Consider the following 25,287-nt stretch of genomic DNA (forward strand, 5'->3'; position numbering starts at 1 on the left):
CATAAATCTACCTGTCTATTTAAAGAACCTTGGGTATTACGACAGTTAAAATTCACGAAAAATGGCGCGAAAGTTGAAGTTTATGCAAATATTCCCAAAATTCTTCCTAGTGTTTCAATATGGTATCGGTCCGTAGGTCTTGCCACCCGGCCTAGAACCAGAGCTAGCTATCGTTCCTGGAACTCGGTCGCTCGTTTGATCTTTAATAGAGAGATGAATCAGTTAAACATTCGAAAAAGAGTGAAATCAGGTACTTTCCCTGATAAAAGCACTAAACTTGCCCATATCTTCTTTTTTTCTTCTTGAAACTCGAGTGGTTTTGTTGATAAAAAGCGCCCTGCCACCAATGTCGAACAAATTCAAAATGGTGACCTGTCAAAGCGGTTAAGAAACCACCTGAGTCTTTAATACACCTGGTTGCAAGGTGTTTTAAATAGCGCGCCTTCGGAATCTAGGTGTGAATAACGAATTTTGCTTTTGCTTCCACAAACGACAACTTTGGCGTTTTTAAAAACGCTCTGGATGTGAAAGCAGCTGTATCCTTTATCAAGTTCGAATGCCCGGGCGCATGTCATCGAATAGCCAATGAATGTTTAATGTTATGTTTCCATATATCTACGAGATTTCCAGCTATAGATTTGTTTTATTCCATACTTTTTCGTTTGACTTTCATCTCTACGTTAAACGGACGCGCTGTTATCTTAAATTAAGATGTGTAAAAAACATATTTATCTCATTTTTGTGGGATTCGCTCATATGCATCCTACCATAATACCTGGAGAATGACGTACTTTTGTGTGCTTGTGTTGTCGGAAGTGTACGTGTATGATGAGCTATATGCTTGCTCGGGTTATAAATGTAAGCTACTATTAGGAAATGAACTAACGGTAAACAGGCTAGCAAATGAGCAAGTAGCGTTTCTCTGCTCCTCGATGATCGCCACAGCTCACATTCATCATAGGAAAATTGTATCAAAAATGGATATTCTTAATGTAGGACACATCCTGCTGCAGTAATATCTGCCGTGGTTTGTTGTAACTATTTCTGCTCTACAATTATTGCGTCTTATTTTTTGTCTATAGCCATTTATAGCTTCTCTTCTTTGTCTTTTCAGCGCCTTCACTCATTTACTTTATGCTTCATTCTCTGCTAACACCATGCCATTGCGCTGTATTTTGGTTATCTTCGAAGAGTCCCTTTTCATTTCATGTGTTGAACAAGGAAAGGAAAAGCTATCGAAAACTGGAGCAACTATCTCATGTCGGACAGATGGTCGCTAGTATTGTTCAGTAATGTTTGCAGCGTTTCCTTTTTTGTTTGTCTCTTGTGTCCTGTGTGCTGCTGTGATACTACCTGATTGAACGGTACTAAGCCGGTACTAACGGCTCAGCAAAAGATACATCCAGCGATTCAGTGTCTTGTACCATTGTTCTACCTCCTATCTTGAAGTTGTGTATTTAAAAAGAAAACCCGCTAGACACAAATACGCAATGCACACGTATACCGACTTACGCTGTTATCAAGCGCACTTTAGCGATTTGTTCTTGTGCAATGCAATCAACACACAAACCCTCTCTTCTATCGCTTAGAATTTTTTGTCGACTATTAATAGCCAGAACCAAAGCTACGGTTGCTGACAGCCGATGTATTGCCAACCGAACGTTGCGCGTTCACATTACTACGGTCGTTCCGCTGGCTGTAGCTGCCACCACCGCCACTGTTGCTACCACCATTGTTGCCACTTCCAGCACCACTGGTGCTTCGATTCGGGCCACTGCTACCGACCCCTGCGCCACTTCCTAGATTCCGGGGCCCCCCACCTCCGCTTCCGCGGTTCATACTGCTGACACCACCACCCTGGCCCCCACCCAGCGGCCCTCCACGCGATTGACCGCCGCCGCCCCCAGCCGCTCGCCCACCCGCTGAACTTGAGCCACCAACGCTACCGATGCTACCATTAAGGCGTCCCCCGCCCACACTGTTACCCCCCGTTGTGTCGTTTGGTCCGCGGACGCGCGTTTTTTTTTCCTCGACGTTAAGCTTCTGGCCATCAGGCGAATTTTCGGGAAAATAAAGGGGCTGAAGATGGAAGATGGATGACGATTAATTATTCGAGTTATAGAAAGGCTGAAGGGAACAGGAAGATTCCACTGTACATACCATGTTCGCCAGACACGTTTGCACCGAACTCGGATCCTCATAGGTAATAAAACCGTAATGAGGTGGCGTACGGACCCCTGGTAGCTTTTGTACTGTCTTGGACAGGATCCGCAAATCAACGACTGTGCCGAACTTGCTAAAAAGTGTCTTAAGTTCTTCCTCAGTGGCATGATGCGGTATGTTGCCAAGAAACAGTTGATGATTGTCCCCAAACTGGCCTGCCGAGCTTTGCCGCCGTTCTGTGAGTGGTAGCAACACATATATACAAAATAAAATTGACAATATATTAGAAATTTTCTGGTTTGGGCTAGTGATACTACGGTGCTTTCGATGAAAGGGTAAGCTAGTCATCCCTTGTACAATATCTTACAAATGCCTATGCCAAATAAAGCTTGAAGGTGGAATTGTGCGAAGGCACTGGCTACACTGTACTCTTACCCTCACTGTCGTAGTTTTGACGTCCGTAGCTACCGGAAAGACGATTGTCGTGCTGTCTTAAACCTCCAGCGCTGCCATTTCCGCCAGTACCGTTGGAGCGCATCGAGCGCTGTGGCCTCTGCTGTTGTGGCTGAACAGTCATACTTGAACCACCCTGTTGACCAGCGCCGAGTGTATTCGTATCCTGCTGCTGCTGCTGACGGTCGTGGTTGAACTTGTTGTTTACGCCGAGCCCGCCCCCCATGGCTCCACCTCCAGCTGCGGCAGCATTATTGCCTGATATAACTGGCGCTCCAACATCTCGCTGGCCACGGCTCCCCGGTATGTATGAAGGCGGATGCTGCTGCTGCTGCTGAAGACTTTGGCTCTGTTGTTGCTGGTTTTGATGTTGCGGTTGCTGCTGCTGTTTTTGCTGCTGTTGTTTCGTTTGTTGCTGCTGCTGTTGCGGTTGATGTTGTTTCTGTTGCTGCTGTTTTAATTGCTGTTGCTGTTGCTGATGGTGAGACGGCGGTTGCTGCAGCTTTTGTTGCTGTTGCTTTTGCTGTTGTAACAGTTGCTGCTGCTGTCCTGGCACCTGCTGCTTTCCTTGCTGTTGTGTTTTCTGCTGCTGCTGCGGTTGCTGGTTTTGAGGCTGCTGGTGGTCTTGCTGTTCCTGATTTTGCTGCTGTTGCTGTTGGTGGTGAGGTTGTGATGCCTGCTGCTGTAGTGGTTGCGGTTGCTGCGACTGCGGCTGTGCCGGTTGAAGTGGCAATTGCTGCGTTTGCCCGACTGTGTTCAGCGAAGCTTGGATGGCGGATGCAAAAGTGAGTCCTCCAGCCCCCACGCCCGACTTCACCAAGTTTGCATAGGTTTTTGGTTCTATGGACTGTAGCACCGACTGATTTTGCAACTGCTGTTGCTTGCTACCGAAATAACCACCATGATTTCCAGCTGACTGCTGCGAATGGGAAGGCTGGTTTGGAATCGAGGGGTGCTGCTGCTGCTGGCTCTTATGGTTTTGCTGGGCTAACTGTGACGGATGGTTGTCAAAATCGTCTGATGGACTGGTAGTGCCGGTAGCGTTTGAAACCTGTAGCGTACCTTCAGTTGCAAGGCTGCGATCGTTGAGCGAATGTTTTACAACGTCCGCCTCACCGGCTATTATTCGAGATGGATGCTGCTGGGTTGTAAACCCATGCAGGATAGCCGTTTGAGTTTGGGCGAGCGTTTGAGATGGGTTTTGCTGCTTCTGGTTAAGCACGTTCATAGTGGAAACAGATGGGTCGAGAGTGCTGGATTGCAATGTAGAAGATCCACTGGCCGTCGTGCTACTAGCTAGTAACGGGCTACCCGTTCCGGATGATACACTTTTCAGTAGATCATCGTGAAGTCCGTTCAGTTGAGGCTGTTGAGCCGATTGTTGCTGCTGAGGCTGTGAGAATGTTTGCGCCTGGAGAGGTGGCGGCACATTTGTTTGTGTCGATGTTGGCGTAGGTTGACCACCTGCAGCTGGTAATCCATAGTTGGGTAGTAATCCCGCACCAGTACTCATGGCATTCGGTGGATAGTACATAGGTTGATGCGCCTGTTGCTGCTGCTGTGTCGGGGCCTGGGTATGCTGATGTTGGATCCCTCCAACGCCGATACTCGTCGGACCGTGCTTCGGTTCCGGTAAGCACTCGCTCATACAGCCGTCTGGTCCTTCCTCGTCACCGTTCGCCCTCTCGCCTTCGTCTGCATCATCGTCCGCGTAGATGTCCTGGTACCTGAAGATGTCATTATGAACGTAGTACTTCTTTGGCGACTGGGCTGCTAGGACGAACGTTTGGGTAAAGCGCCTCATCGGTTGGCCATCGTTAGAGAGCTCGCCCGTCACCTGAACCACCACACCATTCCCGAGCGTGGCCTGCGCGTCTACCTGGCTGATTTTGGCATGACAGTCGCGGAAATTCAGCTGCTGTATCTTGCTGTGGATCTGCTTTTGTCCTATAACAAGTGCCGTATCCTGGTGCTTCGAGTCAAGCCCACCGTGCACGAAGCTAGAAGAGTTGTTGTAGAACCGGTGTAGGTGGTCCGGTGCCTTGTTGAGTAGCGTATAGTATTGGCGCACGAACTCGCGGCCCACATTCTGCGGCGATGGCTGTGCGTCCATTACCATTTTCACTTTTTTGTTGTTGTGTACGAGAGCGTTGTGTATAGAAGATGTTGCTGACGGAAGTAATGAGTCAAATGTAAATGCGGGAATCCTTTGAATGTCGATTGCTGTTGTTTGAACAGGATCCACGGCTAATGTAAATACAACCAAAAAGCACAATGAACTTGAAGTTTAGTGTATAATTAAAGATACAAACGATTGCCATAAAGATATAATCTCTTGCCATCCTTAGGAGCTTGAGATTGTGTTCTAGTTAGAGCTTCTCTCTTATGCCAGCTCTGTGATCCATCCGCAAGGGGCTGCGTTATCGCAGAATGTTTAAAAACAAGATCTAATATACGGTTGAATGGTAGCCTCTTTCCAACCGAGGGTCAGAACCAACATCACTACCCACGCATAAAACAAATGCCAAAACACGTAAGACTGTGAAGAAGCGACAATCATTGCCGTCAGTGCGAAATGGATAGACGGATATTAGTAAAAGGTAACAGAGATACCAAAAAGATGCGGTATTAGTTCACTGACCTACCCGCGGTCGCTTGTCGCCATTTAGAACTTTTTTGTAAATGGCGGCTGCGCTCGGGGCTCTATCTGCAAAAGGGAAGCAGGGCTAGATCGATACAACCTTAACATAGCAGGGTAAGTAAGAGGAAGGATTGGAGAAAAGAAGTGAAAAAAAAACAATAGAATGGCATAGAAAATATCACGCGGATGAATTTAGCTTAACCAGATGGACACATGTAGTGCGGCGCACAGACAAGGGAAATGGAAACACACTGCTTTAGTACTGCTTTCCGGTATTTTCCGGCGCCTGGCCGTTGCTTATTGTTCATATTTTTCGGATGCCGTCCGCAACAGGGGTTTCGGTGGTTAATAGGAAGAGCACCGGGGGTACCGCGGCCGGTTCGTAGCAGCCTTTATAAAAAAATTTGTGGCAATCCCCTTTTTCAGTAGGTCCTTGGTATTCACAAGCTCCCTTCTCCTCCCTTCCTGGGTCAATCACAGGCAGTGATGGAGCACGCACAGCGTTGGATATAGTAAAAAGAGCACCGCGCCGCTATAAACCGATTAGGACTCCCGAGAGGGGTTTCCGCTAATCACTTTTCCATGTGTCCTTTTACACTAAATTGCCTAAAATAGGATATTTAAGCTTACATTTCCAAATAGTTTACAGCACGGGTTGACGAAACTCGCTGAGGTGCCGTGAACGCGTCTTCCAACCCCTTAAAAATGACTTAAAATGTGGGGATAGACGCTCACACACAACAATTGAAACTTGCTTTTTTTCTCACAATTCGATTCTCTTTTCCAACCTTTTAAAGTTTTTCGATATTGGTAATAATTGGGAACGATGAAAACTCACGTCTTGCTTTCGGCCAATGCTGATTTTAAACACATCCGATGCTTAAACACATACACACGTAACAAGTAAGTGCCTAGAGGATCCGCTCACACACACACACAAAAATCCTTTACGATTGTATGCGTGAAATCCGTTACGGCTGGGCCGAAGAAAAAGAATAAAGCGCGTGGAAGATGAGAGTTTTTGGAATAAAAGTCGCTGTAGGGAAGAAGAATACCAACCTGGGCGTAAGAAGAAGATTCTCGACTCCTGAGCACGCTTAGTTAAACGTACTAACTGCCCCGCCCGGGTAACCAAATTGAGTGACTTGAAAAAAAAGTTAGTACCATCTCGAACTTCACAGAAAAGCTCTGATGTCCGAGAAAACACTATCTTGACATGGGAGTAAACACTGATGAGAGCTCGAGATAACACTTACTTTGAACCCATGAAACTAAACGTAAACGGATGAACTTCCCCGCAAACCATGAAACTCACGATTTCGTATGCTCACTGTAGGAGTGAGCGCGATGTCCGATGAAACAGCTCTATACGAAAGCGCCATTTGCAGATTTGTGTGTGAGCGCGAACGAGATGGCTGATGAGACGGCAATACTTTCGGCCGCGTTCATCGGCGCCATCATGATTCCGCTTGAAACGCGCCGAACTTTGTTCGAATCTGGATGCGACACCGTGATTTGACTTACCTTTTCGGCACAATTACCACGATTTCCGACAATAAAAGCGTATAGCCGTGGCCACACGGGGCGAAAACTCTAGCGCAAACGAAAAAATTAATGCCAAAACGTTTACGCTTGCCGTTTACATGCTGTCAAACGATTATTGGTCCGTGGAGCGTAAAACCTAGCGTAAAAGCTTTTTGCAAACGGTAGGGCTCACAATATGTTCTTTTTGTGGTTTACATCGACAGTGAGTGATCATTGCTAGTGTATTCAATCCTTTTCTTCAAAAAAACGATTTTAATTTCCTCAACCCGGCCATGTAAACATATCGAAGCGAAAACATTTTGGCATTAATGTGCAAATTTGCGCGCAAATTTTCGCTCCGTGTGGCCACGGCTTATCAAACGGTCGTACGATAATGTCCGGGAAACCAAATTGAGTGCTTCCCGAGAAACCAAATTGAGACCTTTGAAAAAAAAAAATCTTGTACAATGCCGAACATCACAAAAAAGCTCTGATGTTCGACTTTGTACTGCTTTGACATGTGGCTTCGGAGTGATGAGAGTTCGGCTTTGTACTACCCGAGAAACCAAATTGAGTGATTTGAAAAAAAAAAGTTAATACCATTTCGAACTTCACAGAAAAGCTCTGATGTTCGATAACACGCTATTTTGGCAGGTGAATAAACACTGATGAGAGCTCCATATAACACTAACTTTTTGAACCCATGAATATAAACGTAAACGGATGAACCCTGAGAACTTTTAAGGCGTGGCCAAAAATTTTCTTGAAAAACGAAAAAGAAATGGCGAACGCCGCCATTTCTGATCGACGATCTTCTGTCCGTCTCATTCCCTCCCCGTTCTAACTTGCTCTCTCGTCATCGTCGTAGGTCGTGGTCGTGGTCGAGATTTGTCGGTATGTTTGTCTGCGTTGTGTATGAATGTTGATGAATGAATGTCTATGAAGTGGAATGATGTTAAGGAGATGATAGGATTGGGGATGGGAATTTCTAACACGCAACACATTGAACTAACTACTTTGCTGATGATTACTTGTTCATAAACGCTACATCAATACGTGAAATCGAGACCGTGCGTTGTGACAAAAAGTTCATACATTTTGAATTGTTCACAATGTCACAAACATGGCTTCGAATGATCATCATGATTCACATTGATTTTACTGAAAAACAAACATTATGTTCAACAAAAAAATGGTGTCACGCATCATGTGCGTATTGGAAACCGCCCACACGATCATCACGCACAACAGGAACATTGTGCAGATCAATTGCACCATAAAACGGTGGTGACAAATCAACGCAACTTTTGGCCAATCGCTATACGCAATGTGCGTCTGGATTGATGCACTTCGCATGCATCTTTCTTGCGCAGCAAAGATAGAAGAGCTAACGTAGGATTTGGCAACAACTTATAGTTGGTTTTCCCAGGAATATGCAACATTAAAAGATGCCGTTTTGAGCACAAAACTCAGCCATTATTGAGCATGTTTTCCGTCTATCAAATTGCGCCAAAACAACACCAATTCGCGATCGTTTTCTTCTGCTGTTAGCTGCATCGACAACGCCCTTCTCGGTGGCTATCACCAACGCGTAGTAAACCCCTTGGTGCACACGCTCTCCTCGCTACAAACCCCTCCTCCCCCCATTGTTCGTACATCCTGCGCTGATTGTTGTCCTTTGTTCTGCATTCTGCGTTTCGTGCTTGGCACCGGATGCTGTTGCCGATTGTTCTGCTGCTGTTTTGTTGTTCTCTTCTGATTGGGCAACTGCTCAAGCATGCAAAAACATCCATTGGTTTTAGCCATTTTCCCGCTCCACTCTTAACCCTTTCAAATGTTGTGAAGATGGACATCTTCGCCCCTTTCCCAACTCTCGTCCACGCAAGAAACGCGCGCGTCTTTTCTTGCTGTCGTGGGCGGAGATCGCGCTGCGTTTTCATCACTGCCTAGCTCTTCTAGGGCGGATCTTTTCTAACGCCGTTTTCATATCCTGGCCGGTGCATCGATGATGATCTGCTTCGTTACAGCCGTGGCAAACAGTGCGAAGAAACGGATCATCATTCCCGTCTCTTTTATGTTAAGAAAAACAGCTCTGTTCCTCGCCGTTTTGTGCCAAATTGTGGCAGGTAAATGTACTCGGATAATCAGGAAAAATGTTGTAGATTTGTACATGTACATCATGCAATCCTTTTTGACGAAGGAATGGGGCTAGAAACATGGAAAAATGCAAGTTCTTGCGGCTGTTTCATTGAATGCGAACAGCTGCGGTGCAATAGATAAAACGGCTAAAGTTGACTGAAAAGCAGATCAAATTCATTCGCGACAAGGTCTACCATTATCGTACGACCATTTGATGCGCTTTTATTGTCGGAAATCGCGGTAATTGTGCCAAAAAAGGTAAATCAAATCACGGTGTCGCATCCAGATTCGAACAAAGTTCGGCGCGTTTCAAGCGGAATCATGATGGCGCCGATGAACGCGGCCGAAAGTATTGCCGTCTCATCAGCCATCTCGTTCGCGCTCACACACAAATCTGCAAATGGCGCTTTCGTATAGCGCTGTTTCATCGGACGTCGCGTTCACTCCTACAGTGAGCATACGAAAACATGGATTCCATGGTTTGCGGGGTAGTCGATCCATGAATATAAACGAAAACGGATGAACTTTTGGAGAGCTTTTAAAAGGCGTGGCCAAAAATTTTCTTCAAAAACGAAAAAGAAATGGCGATCGCCGCCATGTCGGATCGACGATCTTCTGTCTGTCTCATTCCCTCCCCGTTCTAGCTAGCTCGCTCTGTCGTCATCGTCGTAGGTCGTGGTCGTGGTCGTGGTCGAGATTTGTCGGTATGTTTGTCTGCGTTGTGTATGAATGTTGATGAATGAATGTCTATGAAGTGGAATGATGTTAAGGAGATGATAGGATTGGGGATGGGAATTTCTAACACGCAACACACTGAACTAACTACTTTGCTGATGATCACCTGTTCATAAACGCTACATCAATATGTGAGATCGAGACCGTGCGTTGTGACAAAAAAGTTCATACATTTTGAATTGTTCACAATGTCACAAACATGCCTTCGAATGATCATCATGATTCACATTGATTCAACTGAAAAACAAACATTATGTTCAACAAAAAATTGGTGTCACGCATCATGTGCGTATTGGAAACCGCGCACACGATCATCACGTACAACAGGAACATTGTGCAGATCAATTGCACCATAAAACGGTGGTGACAAATCAACGCACCTTTTGGCCAATCGCTATACGCAATGTGCGTCTGGATTGATGCACTTCGTATGCATCTTTCTTGCGCAGCAAAGATAGAAGAGCTATCGAAGAATTGTCGTTGGTTTTCCCGGGAATATGCGGCATTAACACACGGCGGTTTGAGCACAAAACTCAGCCATTCTTGAGCATGTTTTCCGCCTATCAAAATGCGGCAACACACGACCAATTCGCGATCGTTTTCTTCTGCTGTTAGCTGCATCGACAACGCCCTTTTCGGTGGCTATCACCAACGCGTAGTAAACACCTTGGTGCACACGCTCTCCTCGCTACAAACCCCTCCTCCCCCCATTGTTCGTACATCCTGCGCTGATTGTTGTCCTTTGTTCTGCATTCTGCGTTTCGTGCTTGGCACCGGATGCTGTTGCCGATTGTTCTGCTGCTGTTTTGTTGTTCTCTTCTGATTGGGCAACTGCTCAAGCAAGCAAAAACATCCATTGGTTTTAGCCATATTCCCGCACCACTCTTAACCCTTTCAAATGTTGTGAAGATGGACATCTTCGCCCCTTTCCCAACTCTCGTCCACGCAAGAAACGCACGCGTCTTTTCTTGCTGTCGTGGGCGGAGATCGCGCTGCGTTTTCATCACTGCCTAGCTCTTCCAGGGCAGATCTTTTCTAACGCCGTTTTCATATCCTGGCCTGTGCATTGATGATCATCTACCTCGTTATAGCCGTGGAAACAGTGCGAAGAAACACATCATTCCCGTCTCTTTTGTGTTAAACAAAACAGCTCTGTTCCTCGCCGTTTTGTGCCAAATTGTGGCAGGTAAATGTACTCGGATAATCAGGAAAAATGTTGTTGATTTGTAAATGTACATCATGCAATCCTTTTTGACGAAGGAATGAGGCTAGAAACATGGCAAAATACATGTTTTTGCGGCTGTTTCATTGAATGCGAACAGCTGCGGTGCAATAGATAAAACGGCTAAAGTTGACTGAAAAGCAGATCAAATTAACTCGCCACAAGGTCTACCATTATCGTACGACCATTTGATGCGCGTTTATTGTCGGAAATCGCGGTAATTGTGCCAAAAAAGGTAAATCAAATCACGGTGTCGCATCCACATTCGAACAAAGTTCGGCGCGTTTCAAGCGGAATCATGATGGCGCCGATGAACGCGGCCGAAAGTATTGCCATCTCATCAGCCATCTCGTTCGCGCTCACGCACAAATCTGCAAATGGCGCTTTAGTATAGCGCTGTTTCATCGGACATCGCGCTCACTCCTACAGTGAGCATACGAAATCATGGATTCCATGGTTTGCGGGGATGTGGCATCGAGGCCGTGCGTTGTGACAAAAAGTTCATACATTTTGAATTGTTCACAATGTCACAAACATGCCTTCGAATGATCATCATGATTCACATTGATTCAACTGAAAAACAAACATTATGTTCAACATAAAATTGGTGTCACGCATCATGTACGTATTGGAAACCGCGCATACGATCATCACGCACAACAGGAACATTGTGCAGATCAATTGCACCATAAAACGGTGGTGACAAATCAACGCAACTTTTGGCCAATCGCTATGCGCAATGTGCGTCTGGATGGATGCACTTCGTATGCATTTTTCTTGCGCAGCAAAGATAGACGAGCTAACGTAGGATATAGCAACAACTTATAGTTGGTTTTCCCAGGAATATGCAACATTAAAAGATGCCGTTTTGAGCACAAAACTCAGCCATTCTAGAGCATTTTTTCCGCCTATCAAAATGCGGCAACACACGATCAATTCGCGATCGTTTTCTTCTGTTGTTAGCTGCATCGACAACGCCCTTTTCGGTGGCTATCACCAACGCGTAGTAAACACCTTGGTGCACACGCTCTCCTCGCTACAAACCCCTCCTCCCCCCATTGTTCGTACATCCTGCGCTGATTGTTGTCCTTTGTTCTGCATTCTGCGTTTCGTGCTTGGCACCGGATGCTGTTGCCGATTGTTCTGCTGCTGTTTTGTTGTTCTCTTCTGATTGGGCAACTGCTCAAGCAAGCAAAAATATCCATTGGTTTTAGCCATATTCCCGCACCACTCTTAACCCTTTCAAATGTTGTGAAGATGGACATCTTCGCCCCTTTCCCAACTCTCGTCCACGCAAGAAACGCACGCGTCTTTTCTTGCTGTCGTGGGCGGAGATCGCGCTGCGTTTTCATCACTGCCTAGCTCTTCCAGGGCAGATCTTTTCTAACGCCGTTTTCATATCCTGGCCTGTGCATTGATGATCATCTACCTCGTTACAGCCGTGGAAACAGTGCGAAGAAACACATCATTCCCGTCTCTTTTGTGTTAAACAAAACAGCTCTGTTCCTCGCCGTTTTGTGCCAAATTGTGGCAGGTAAATGTACTCGGATAATCAGGAAAAATGTTGTTGATTTGTAAATGTACATCATGCAATCCTTTTTGACGAAGGAATGAGGCTAGAAACATGGCAAAATACATGTTTTTGCGGCTGTTTCATTGAATGCGAACAGCTGCGGTGCAATAGATAAAACGGCTAAAGTTGACTGAAAAGCAGATCAAATTAACTCGCCACAAGGTCTACCATTATCGTACGACCATTTGATGCGCGTTTATTGTCGGAAATCGCGGTAATTGTGTCAAAAAAGGTAAATCAAATCACGGTGTCGCATCCACATTCGAACAAAGTTCGGCGCGTTTCAAGCGGAATCATGATGGCGCCGATGAACGCGGCCGAAAGTATTGCCATCTCATCAGCCATCTCGTTCGCGCTCACGCACAAATCTGCAAATGGCGCTTTAGTATAGCGCTGTTTCATCGGACATCGCGCTCACTCCTACAGTGAGCATACGAAATCATGGATTCCATGGTTTGCGGGGATGTGGCATCGAGGCCGTGCGCTGTGACAAAAAGTTCACACATTTTGAATTGTTCACAATGTCACAAACATGCCTTCGAATGATCATCATGATTCACATTGATTTTACTGAAAAACAAACATTATGTTCAACAAAAATGTGTGTCACGCTTCACGTGCGTATTGGAAACCGCGCACACGATCATCAGGCTAAACACGAATAATCGATTGCACCCTGAAACGCATCATACCTTGATACCAAATCAACACAACTTTTGACCAATCGCTATGCGCAAAGTGCATCTAGATTGGTGCACTTCGTGTGCATTTTTCTTGCGCAGCAAAGATAGAAGAGCTAACGAAGGATGTAGCGCAATATATCGCGGGTTTTCCCAGGAATATGCGACATTAATATATGCCGTTTTGAGCGCAAAACTCCGACATTCTTGAGCATGTTTTCCGCCTATCAAATTGCGTCAAAACAACATCAATTCGCGATCGTTTTCTTCTGCTGTTGGCTGCATCGACAACGCCCTTTTCGGTGACTGCCACCAACGCGTAGTAAACCCCTTGGCGCACACGCCCTCCTCGCTGCATTGTTCCTCCTCCCCCATTGTTCGTACATCCTGCGCAGATTGTTGTCCTTTGTTGTGCATTCTGCGTTTCGTGCTTGGCAGCGGATGCTGTTGCCGATTGTTCTGCTGCTGTTTTGTTGTTCTCTTCTGATTGGACAATTGCACAAGCAAGACATTTTCCCGCATCACTTTAACCCGTTCAAATGTTGCGAAGAGATCTTCGCCCCTTTCCCATCTCTCCCCCACGCAAGGGACGCGATCATCCTTTCTTGCTGGCGTGGGCCAACATCGCGCTGCGTTTTCATCACTCTTTCTTCCGTGGGGAATTTTTTCTATCGCCGTTTTCGTAACCTAATCTGTGCACTTCATGGCATCATCTGCCTCGGTACAGCCGTTGAAAACGGTGCCAAGAAACGGATCAACATTCCCATCCTTTTTATGTTAAGAAAAACAGCTCTGTTCCTCGCTGTTTTGTGGTATAAATGCAAGTAAATGCACTTGGATAATGAGGCAAAATGTTTATGATTTGTGCATGTACATCATGCAAACTTTTTTGGCGAAGAATTGGGGCTAGAAACATCGAAAAATACATGTTCTGCCGGCTGTTTCTTTTAATGCGAACAGCCGCGGTGCAATAGATTACACGGCTAAGATTGACCGAAAAGCAGATAAAATTTATTCGTGACAAGGTCTTCCATTATCGTACAACAATCAGGCGCATTTTGCTAATTGAAAATCGCCGGATTTATGCGAAAAAAGGCAAATCAAATCGCGGTGTCGCGGTGTGCTTCGATTCACATTTCGATCAATCGAACAAAATTCGGGAAGATTTCAAACTCAAACGACGAAAACGACCTAAAGTATTGCCGTCTCATCAGCCGTCTCGTTCGCGCGCATATACAAAACTGCTCGATCTGGAGCTCGTATAGCGCTGTTTCATCGGAAGTCACACTCACTCCTACACTCAGCATAGGAATCGTGGTTTGTAGGGTAGCCCAAAAACCACCCCATTAGGCGGTGCCAGACGGGGCGTAAACTCTAGCGCAAACGAAAAAATTAATGCCAAAACGGTTTCGTTTAACCCTTACACGCTGTCAAATTTTTATACGTCCGCGGACATTTTCGCTGAACCCTTGACGCTATCAAACGCTTTATTTACGAAAATGTAGGTTCTTTTTTGTATTGTTTTTGCATTTTTAATATAAATATAACAGCAACAGCAACAAAATCGTTAAAAACTGCAAAATTTATTCGGAAATCAACTTCAGCGGCCAAAACACAGATGTAAACAATACGTTTGACATTTCGGTATAAATTTTCGGGTTTTTACCCCTGCCACACGAAGCGAAAACATTTTGGCATTAATGTGTAAATTTGCGTGTAAATTTACGCTCCGTCTGGCAGCACCTATTCAGGTTTGTTCGCTATACAGACTTGCAAAATTTCAAATTTGGTTTGTAGGGTCATGATGTTCTATTTTTTTGAGAAAAACAAAATCGAAGACTAACAAAAGTTTGCAACAGGCACAGAAAAATAGCATAATAAGAGGCAGAAAAAGGAGTTAAGGAAGAGGAAAGCGGACAGAATGCGAACTTCAATTTCGGCTTTTAACTGCGAGCCAAACACCGATGGATCCCCTCTACAATGCTCTACGATGGAAGGTGCCATTAACCCGCCATTGCCAACGATGACGGCGTCATTGAACTCGTGGGCGGTGGCATCAATGAACGTCCCGCCGTGCACCCCAGACGAAGGCGAGGACGATTTCGGGCGCCGTCCATTCGAATCCTGAAGGGACCTGTTGGAAGCGTCGTTAACTCTAGTAGGAATTGTCGACGAGGCGGCAAAAATGAACGTCTTCATGGTGAAGGCTGGCTCAAAGCTGCTAGAGATTTTAGAGGAGGCACCAGCGACTTCGCTTGACAGTCAGGTCAATCCATACTCAGGCGCTATGGACCGCCTGAAAGCCTTCTTTGGCTCGCGCGAGTATAGCCTGACACAGCGGCAGAAATGGAGAAGTATGGTCCAGCAGCAGAACGAGCAGGACTCGAAGTACCTCAAACGCGTAATAGCTGCGGCCAAGCTGTGCGACTACGATGGGGAGAAGTTACTGGAAAGCGTCGCTGACGTGATCCAGTAACACGCGGTGCACATCAAAGTGCGAGAGGCAGGTCGTAAAGTGCTACGCAAAGGTGGTTCGCCCTCGGACCTTGTCGACAGAATCCGTGGGTACGAACTCGACCGGAGCAACGAGGAGATTTACGCAAAAGCACACCCCGCAGCACGCGACGTTAAACTGTGTCCAGAAGATGACGAATGTTGGAGTATTTCTCGACGAGAACTTCGCAAACAAACGTCATCCCATACAAATCCGGCGAGAAGTTATCGCGATAACTGCAATGCACGTGTAGAGAGCGAGCAAGCGAGAACGAGCTTGCCTCCCCTTTTGGAGCTGTCAAATCGTATGTAAACAGTAGGGCGAGAAAGTTATCGCGATAACTTTGTTGCTCGTCTGGACGGAGTTTTACAGTGGCAGCCGTTTCTTGCGGTCAGCAGAGAGGAAACTGGCCACAGAGGAATAACTTCCGAGGAGATCATCCCAAAGCGGTGCGGACGATGAACAGGCCGTTCGACGCGCAAGGCCGCAAGAGGAATTGTCCAAATTCATACCCAACCGGCCAAAATGGGAAGCTGGATAAACCATGCTGGAATTGTACAAGCCACAATCACGTGCCCTCCAGATGTTTCGCGCTGTTGCAAAACAAAGTGTGCCACAACTGCGGAATCGTGGGCCACATCGAGAGGGCTTGCACCAAATTCCCTTCTCCTGCTTCGTCCAAACGTAGGAGCTCGGACGACGGAGACGACAGAAACGCCAAGGTGGCAGCGCTAACGAAAGAGGAAACTGAGGATGCGGTAGCCGTAAGTGAACCGAACAATTTAATTTCGATGGCGTGGACGCACGTACACATTTGATTGCGGTTTTGATTTTTTTTTTATTGTAACGAATTCGAAAATGGCATAAACTTATCGTCAGTAGTTAGTTCCAGTAGGAATGTAAACCTATATTTACTCGTTACGAGCAGACAAGGGGTTGATGTACGTACTAGCCGTTTGACTAACCAAATTGTATGATTGATATTTATTTCAGGTTATTGCGGAGGTATCAGGGACTAAAGAACACTTGGAATTGACTGGCAAAGAAGGAACTGTCCATGGCCACATCAACAACGTACCGATACTGTTTCTGATAGATTCAGGGGCGGAGGTCAACACCGTTAACGAAGGCATATTCAGTTTACTCATGGGCGATTAACAGTCCAGGGAACACATTTTCAGCGTAACGAGCGGTTCGAACAAATTTTTATACGCCTACGCTAGCGTCGAGAATGTCCATGTAGAAAGTACCTTCGTACTGGAGTTATTTATTTCCGAGGACCGCCCCAGGTTATTCGAAAAATTCTACGTCATCTGTGAAGCCAAGCCCCTTCTAAACAGAGATACGGCGCTACGGAATAGCGTCTTGCAGCTCGGATTGAAGGTGGAAATACGGGCCATATCAATTTCCAACGAATTTCCCAAATTCAACATGCCGCCAATTGTGATAGAATATCACAAAGAAATGCCGCCGTCGCGCAATATTTATACCAACATCCCCTTGCCGTTTCGTAAGGAAGCACAACGGAGCCTGGAGGAGCAGTTAGCGTTAGGCATAATAGAGAGAGTGACGGACCAGATGGACAGATCCTTTTGCTCCCTGTTGTTGGTGGTCCCTGAGGGCAAGGACGACATACGCCTGGTGGTGGACCTACGAGGACCTAATAGGTGCATCATAAGAACACCATTCAGCATGCCCACTATAGAGGAAATAATAAACGATTTGCACGGAGCGCAATGGTTCTCCACGATCGACCTATCTAGCGCATTCTTTCATGTGGTAATAGCGGAGGAATCGCGACATCTGACTAATTTCTTCGCCGGAAACGCGACATACCGCTTCATGCGATTACCATTTGGCCTCTGCAATGCACCGGACATCTTTCAGGAGGCAATGCAGACCGTAGTTCTAGCAGGATGCCGAGGACAGAAATGCTACTTGGACGATATCCTAATTCACGGCAAAAATAAGAGAGAGCGCGACGAACATCTCAACGCGGTGCTGGCGCGCCTTCAGGAGCATAATGTACGGATCAATAAGGACAAATGCGTGTTCGGTCAGCAAAAAGATAAATTCGTAGGATTCTCATTGACCAACGAAGGCTTACAAGTGGAGGATACGAAACTAGCGGCAGTTCGGAATTTTGGTAAAAGACTGAAATGGGCCCCCCCACTCACGGTGAGTTACTGAGTGACCGAAAAAATCGTTAAATACCACTTTTTAGATAAGCAAACCTTCATAAAAATATGCGGGTAAAAGACTGAAATAGGCCCCCCCACTCACGGTGAGTTACTGAGTGACCGAAAAAATCGTTAAATACCACTTTTAGATAAGCAAACCTTCATAAAAATATGCGGAAACGTAAATAAATGTATTAGGGGAGGGGGGAGGGGTGGAAAAGTTACATTTTACCATTAAAACCACGATTTTTTCGGTCACTCAGTAACTCATCGTGAGTGGGGGGGCCTATTTCAGTCTTTTACCAATATGCGGAAACGTAAATAAATGTATTAGGGGAGGGGGGAGGGGTGGAAAAGTTACATTTTACCATTAAAACAACGATTTTTTCGATCACTCAGTAACTCACCGTGAGTGGGGGGGCCTATTTCAGTCTTTTACCCTAAAAAGTGGTAATTAACGATTTTTTCGGTCACTCAGTAACTCACCGTGAGTGGGGGGGGGCTATTTCCGTATTTTATCGATGTGAGAAAGGCCATGAGTTCTCAGAAGTGGCCAGAATCCTAAAAGAGGTACGAGGTTGAAGCAAAAACATTAGGTTAATTGGGAGCGATCATTATTACGGACGATAAGGTAGCCGCTCCCAAGGACTTTAGGCCTCGGATATTGGCGGCAACCCATCAAGGCCGCATCGGAAGCTCCGCCATGAAGCGGATTCTAAGAGATTTCTTTTGGTGGCCGAACTTGGGTAAGGAAGTGGAGACATTTGTTAACGCATGCGGAAACTGCGTAGCTATCTCGAAACAGAATCCACCGCTTCCCTAGACGAGCCGCACCCTACCGGACGGACCATGGCAGGTGTTACAAATCGACTTCCTATCAGTTCCCGGCGGAGTGGAACTGCTGGTTGTAATTGATACGTACTCGAGGTACATCAGCGCAACTGAGATGAGGTGTACAGATGCCGGCAGCACGAACGCGGCCCTTAGCTGAATTCTTTTCACTTGCCTCTAACCATCCAGAGCGACAACGGACCCCCGTTCCAAAGCACCGAATTCATAAAGTACTAGGAAATAGGAAAGGAGGAAAGAGGTGTAAAAGTAAACAAGGCGATACCGTTGAATTCCCAGTCAAACGGAGCTGTAGAAAGGCAGAATCCAGGAATTATAAAAGCCCTAGCAGCTGCTAAGCAGGAAGGACGCGCGTGGAAAGAGGCCCTGGACGATTATGTGCACGCGCATAACACTGCGAAGCCTCATGCTCGTCTCGGCGTGACACCGTTTGAATTGTTACTGGCCGTCCACACCATAAATATATTTGGCAAAAAAAATTGGGTCTACGAGTGTCCACACTACACATTTATTTGCCAAACATTTCTGTGAGTGCCTGAGTGATCGCTCAAAATCGGGCAAAAATTGGGACATTATCATATCGATAATGGGCCGCATTTTACCAAAAACCCCAATTTTCTTATCTCCAACGAAAAAATGTTTTGGTTACGTATCCAAAACATGTTTTTGTTGGAGATAACTGAAACAAGCTGCATGCAACCGCCGCTCACTTGGATGCAAATGTCACTCATGGTAACCCACGTAGCTGCAAAATTTTGGAGTTACTTGTTGGGCTCCGCCATACATTATCTCCAAAAAATTTGTGGTGTGGACGGCCGGTTAGTCGGGTGGAAGTATCGTGGCCTATTTCCCAGTCTGTGGGAGTCCGGGCAACATAACGAACTGGATAAAGAAGACGTGCGCGAACAGGACGCTGCGTCAAAGTGGATCAGCAAGGAATACACTGATCACCACCGAGGAGCTAGGGAATCCAGTATAGCTGTCGGCGACAGTGTGATTCTGTGGCTTCCCAGGAGAAATAAAACAGACCTTTCATTTTCTCGTAACCGGCCGTCCACACCACCAATTTTTTGGGGATAATGTATGGCGGAGCCCAACAAGTAACTCCAAATTTTTGCAGCTACGTGGGTTACCATGAGTGACATTTGCATCCAAGTGAGCGGCGGTTGCATGCAGCTTGTTTCAGTTATCTCCAACAAAAACATGGGTAAAAGACTGAAATAGGCCCCCCCACTCACGGTGAGTTACTGAGTGACCGAAAAAATCGTTGTTTTAATGGTAAAATGTAACATTTCCACCCCTCCCCCCTCCCCTAATACATTTATTTACGTTTCCGCATATTTTTATGAAGGTTTGCTTATCTAAAAAGTGGTATTTAACGATTTTTTCGGTCACTCAGTAACTCACCGTGAGTGGGGGGGCCTATTTCAGTCTTTTACCAAAACATGTTTTGGATACGTAACCAGGTAAAAGACTGAAATAGGCCCCCCCCACTCACGGTGAGTTACTGAGTGACCGAAAAAACCGTTGTTTTAATGGTAAAATGTAACTTTTCCACCCCTCCCCCCTCCCCTAATACATTTATTTACGTTTCCCCATATTTTTATGAAGGTTTGCTTATCTAAAAAGTGGTAATTAACGATTTTTTCGGTCACTCAGTATCTCATCGTGAGTGGGGGGGCCTATTTCAGTCTTTTACCCGTAACCAAAACATTTTTTCGTTGGAGATAAGAAAATTGGGGTTTTTGGTAAAATGCGGCCCATTATCGATATGATAATGTCCCAATTTTTGCTCGATTTTGAGCGATCACTCAGGCACTCACAGAAATGTTTGGCAAATAAATTTGTAGTGTGGACACTCGTAGACCCAATTTTTTTTGCCAAATATATTTATGGTGTGGACGGCCAGTAAGGATTATACGGTTCTGAGTCGCCACGGACAAAAGGTGGTTGTACGCAATGACCATGGCCTTCAATTCACTCGTAGCGCAAGAGAAGTCAAGAGAGCGCCGAGACCAGCGGTAGCATGCGACGGCGAGGATTTTCCTGTGTCACCGTCGTCCCTAGAAGCCGGAGGCGCTCCACACGCACCGCCTAGTTCGGAGGACGCCCCAGCAGGTGTTGAAAGATCGAGGCGAATCGTCAAGAAACAAGAAAGGCTAAAAGATATGGTTCGTTATCACGTCTATCACTAGGATTTTACCCGAAAGTTGGCAAGCTCGAGGAACATAATTGGGGTTTACAAGCGTAGCTACGATGCGGTAATTCGTTTTTTCATACACTCCTCGCATTTCATTAGTCTGATTGGAACACAGCGTAAGTCTTAACGTATAGAATAGGGGATAAGGGTGCAGAGAGAGAAGGAAAGAGAAAGAGAGAAAGAGAGAGAGAGAGAGAGAGAGCGATAGAACGATATTTGAAACGATAGCGGTAATCGAAACAGTAACAATAGCGATAATGGAGAGACAGAGGGAGAGAGAACGATAATCGTTCGTAGCAAGAGCGATAGCGATGATCGAGAGAGAGAGAGAGAGTGGCTGATAGCCGATCTTTGCGAGAGGATTTCGCATACGGGAACCGGAGAAGCGGCGTCTCTGATAAACGGGCAGTCTTATAATAGATGTAATACGTGGATGTAATGCGTGTAATGCGTGAAAGAATGGAAAATACAGCGAGTTACGACACATTGGTCGGTAGTGCGTCTATCGTGGGCTGCAATCCCTGTGTCTCGTTGTCAAGGCCTTGTGGATTCCTATGCCCGATCGATGCGCTGCTGTTATTAAAAATAATGGCTATACCACGAAATACTGAACAGTAAAAAACCAATAACAGCACAATGCAACCGTTTTTTCTTTTCAAATCCGATATTCTCATGTGAACAGGTAATGTTGAAATATTGCTATTTTTGTGAACAGTCACGTTTTTGGTTATTTTGAAATTGCCCTAAATTGAGAATTTATTTTCAGAAAAAAGCAATGAATTCTTATTAAGTTTTTGTTCCCTTTTATACCCACAAAAAGATTTAGTATCGATGCATGAAATACCATTCTATGTCACTTTTTATCTCTTGTACCACCCACTGCTATTTATTTGAACATAACTGTACGTTCTATGTGCCTACCCTCATTGAGCCAGAATTCATTGTCCGGGGGCGTTGCATTCGGGGGCGTTGCGGGGGGCGTTGCGGGGGGGTCGTCGTCGTTAAGTCCAGGTCCAGGTTGAATCTTCTGTTGCCTTCACAACCAAGTGCATTTTTACGGGGCCGGGTAGTTTGCCCTGCACCCTACCCCCTATGAAGTAGGAGGGCCACGTGGCCCACTGGATTAACGAAGACGAGAGAGACAGCCACCCCTAACCTGGAGTACAGACGCTGTTTGGAGACGCCCCTAACCTGGAAAACAGACGCTCCAAAGAAGATCCCCGTGTTACCCGTGTACCCAGTGTAGACGTTCGGGGGGCATGTTAATGCACTACACGAGCAGAACCCATGAGCCCCGCGATGACGCGACGAGTAGGAGTTAGGGAAGAAGAGCCCATATTTAACTAAGACTTTAACTCATAAATTAAGGTATGTGTGATCTGAACGATATTTTTGTTCTCAATAAGCAAAAAGAACGAAATTTTCTTCGCGAAAAAAAAATGACGAACCCGAATGAATAATCGAAAATGCATAAGCGTTCAAAATCACCTCATCAGCATAAGCGCCTTAATAACGATTCACGACGATTGGAAACACACAAGCAATAGAGAATGCTACTCATGACCCGCACTTCGATTTGCAAATTGCAACATACAATTCTATATTTACAGTGTATTCGTCAAGTTTATGAAATATATTTATTTATGACAACTCGAACCTACCACTCTGCACGGGCACAGAAAATCCTTTCCCGTAGCGAATAACGTCAATAATAAAACAAATATAGATGAATTTAGGATGCTCAAAAGAAGCGAATTGAATTCGATTAAACTTCAAGAGGATAGTTTACTCGCGCAATAAGGCACAAAACATAAAACCGCTGCCAATAATTTGCATATTCTGTTAACGCTAAGAAATGCAGAATAGAAGGTAACGCCAGCGAATTTAGTAACATTTCCGCGATGCAAACGAGCTTACTAATCCCAGTAATTCTCCTATATCCACACATGCCTTAAATTTATTTCTTATGCTATGGTGAAACACCTTGCTAAAGGAAACAAAAATCCATTCTTTCGTTTTTCTCACTAACATTTTGTCACAACCCGTATAATCCACTGGGTAACACTTACTTTAAACGTTTTAATATTCGGTTATTATTGTCGAGCAGAATGCCGGGCATTAGGATTTCTATTCCGATTGATTCTGTTTTGTTTCTATCATGGAGCTCTCATCATTTTGCTTTCTTGTAAACTTGCAATAGGTACATCTTAAGCAGCTCATTATTCTAGCGTTTCATCTTCTCTTTTGTAAACATAGTTCTTTTTCGGTTATTTATTAAAATAATTTTAATACTTATGAAAACAAATGCTGCAGTGGCTACGATTATAGTTCTACCGGGTCGCACGCTGGCACTTGTAAAAGAATAAGAATTCATTTAAGATAGGTAAGTTCATTTGTTGGGAAACGTTTGTCGGCTAGTCGATTAACACATACCAAATATAAATAATGATGGATGCTTCCCTTCCGATACTTGTTTCGAATGTTTCGTTCCAGACGGTTGCGTTTTCAGGTTCTACAGAAGACCTATCTTAACAAATTAACACAACCCGTGCATATTTCCTTTTCATTATTTACTAATTTGTATATACATTGATTATTTCAAACGCAAGTTTAGCTTCAGTATTATAGTCTGTCTTTGGTAGCGCAATGGAATGAGCGCTATGATTTCTAAAAGTGTTTTTGATTAAGTTTTCCGTCCTCTAAATGCGCCAGACTAATAGTTAGCAACATGTTTTGCAATCTTCTCGATGAAATACATTTTGCAAAGTGCACCGCAGGATTATTTTATTTTAAAAGGTTGGGTTCCACGAAGCGCAAACTTAGTGCAAACGTGTAGTCGGCTTGAAATTTGCACACATTTGCACACACACTAAATGCATTTACAAATATGTGTATCGGCTATCTTCGGATATCTGATCTTGTATATCTAATTACTAGTTATTCTACAAAATAAAAGCAGAGGGCAAAACAGTTTTTTCCTAGTCATCATACCCAACTCTGTTGGCGTTCTGCAAATTTTCGAGCGATTGTCTAATCAGTCGTCCAAATTTTCCTCAGGGATTGCGTATCAAGCAATACCCGAGAATCGACGTATCGATCTCATGTTGTCCAAAAGAGGACATCCGGCTGGAACGGAGGACATTCAGCTGGAACGTAAGGCCTCCGGCTAGAACGGAAGAGCGGTAGTAGTTCAAATGAATATTCTTTTGTTAGATTATAAGTTTATCCAGGTAGCCCCGTCGAGTTTTTGTTAAATTTCCGAGTTTTCGATTTTTGGCAGATTTTTGAAGTTGAAAAAGAGTTACTTTTTCGATATTGCCTCAAAAAACGACACTTTACAAAATTAAAAAAAATATTAAAACAAAAGTTTCAACAATTTTTATAAAAACTCGACGGGGCTACCTGGCAAATAGTGTACAGATTATATGTTCAAAATTTCAAATCGATCGGTCCGGGTAGGCACCGACTTCGAAAACGCAGATTTTGGGAATCGCGATTCAAAGTTGCGAGAAGCGTTAAGCCTTGTATGAAACTCTGTTTTTCAGAAATCAATATCTTTGTCAGTTTTGCTTCGATTGATCCCAAAACTTTACACAATACTCTTGAAAGGATAAACACAAAAAAATTATAAAAAGTAAATGCGAAGAATTAAAATAAAATACCGAAGCCCCCCCTTAATGTAAATTGTTGCTTTTCTTGTTCTTATTCGAACCCATAAGGGGATTCATGTTATATTTCTTCAAAACATTTATTGATTTATTTAATACCCAAAACAATTATACAAATTGCCGTACGGCGCGCGGCAAAAGGGCGAGCGAGAAAAAAAATAAAAATGAACAGGAGTACGGTTTTTTGTAATTCAAATTCTTTGTAGGTGTTTTTTTGCATTCACAAAGCTCAACTTATCCCAAATCGATAGACAAAAAATTAAACATATGTATGTATATATAGTTAAATTGAGCACATACTAAATCTTATACAAATGCATGTAAAAGCATAGGGACCATGGCCAGACCCAGGATTTTGGATTAAGGTATATATTTTTTAATCCTTTTTCGTCCTTTTGTCAACGGTTAATGATAATAACTAAAACATAGATCAACAGAAAATAAAATTTTGAGAGGGTACCTGGAAGCTCAGGTCCCTATGTTAATTAGAAATGTGTTAAATTAACGGTCGAAAATGAAATGGGCCTGGTCAGGCCTGGGACTGTGAATGACTGTTAACATATACATAGGCCCCTATTGCGAGTGTCTTGTCTCGTTTCCAAGACAAGACTCGACCAGTCTTGTCTGGCAATAATCGCGGAGTATAGGTTGTCTAAAATCGGTATTGCGAGAGTCGCATGAATACTTGAATGAACAAGTGTTCATTTGGCTGTCCAAAGCCGTCAAAATCCCAACTTTGTATGTAAACAATCGCACGCAGCTTGAG

The 25,287-nt window shown here is 44.7% G+C and overlaps 2 protein-coding genes across 7 annotated transcripts in view; both read right to left on the bottom strand.

Annotated features, from left to right (window-relative positions):
* Window positions 1-503: 503 nt before the first annotated feature.
* On the bottom strand, window positions 504-6,230 carry LOC125956672 (putative uncharacterized protein DDB_G0271606). Of its 2 annotated transcripts, none has more exons than XM_049688766.1 (4): window positions 6,096-6,230; window positions 2,599-4,863; window positions 2,161-2,399; window positions 504-2,079 (listed from the first exon to the last, which is right to left on the bottom strand). In XM_049688766.1, the coding sequence occupies exons 2-4, from the start codon at window positions 4,733-4,735 to the stop codon at window positions 1,606-1,608; spliced, it is 2,850 nt and encodes a 949-aa protein (XP_049544723.1). In that variant the 5' UTR covers window positions 4,736-4,863; window positions 6,096-6,230; the 3' UTR covers window positions 504-1,605. The 2 variants fall into 2 exon arrangements, with proteins under 2 accessions (XP_049544723.1, XP_049544715.1); XM_049688758.1 differs by lacking the exon at window positions 6,096-6,230 and adding an exon at window positions 5,888-6,089.
* A 16,145-nt stretch (window positions 6,231-22,375) lies between these two features.
* The window catches only part of LOC125956622 (rho-associated protein kinase 1), a 10,074-nt gene continuing 7,162 nt past the window's right edge, over window positions 22,376-25,287 (bottom strand). For 4 of the 5 annotated variants that reach the window (XM_049688698.1, XM_049688707.1, XM_049688715.1 and 1 more), the window contains one exon: window positions 22,376-24,019. The gene's annotated coding sequence lies outside the window, so the exon portion shown is untranslated. The remainder of the gene's footprint in view (window positions 24,020-25,287) is intronic. The other variant, XM_049688724.1, reaches the window with a different exon arrangement.

This window comes from Anopheles darlingi, chromosome X (assembly GCF_943734745.1).
Source record: "Anopheles darlingi chromosome X, idAnoDarlMG_H_01, whole genome shotgun sequence".
Lineage (NCBI taxonomy): Eukaryota > Metazoa > Arthropoda > Insecta > Diptera > Culicidae > Anopheles > Anopheles darlingi.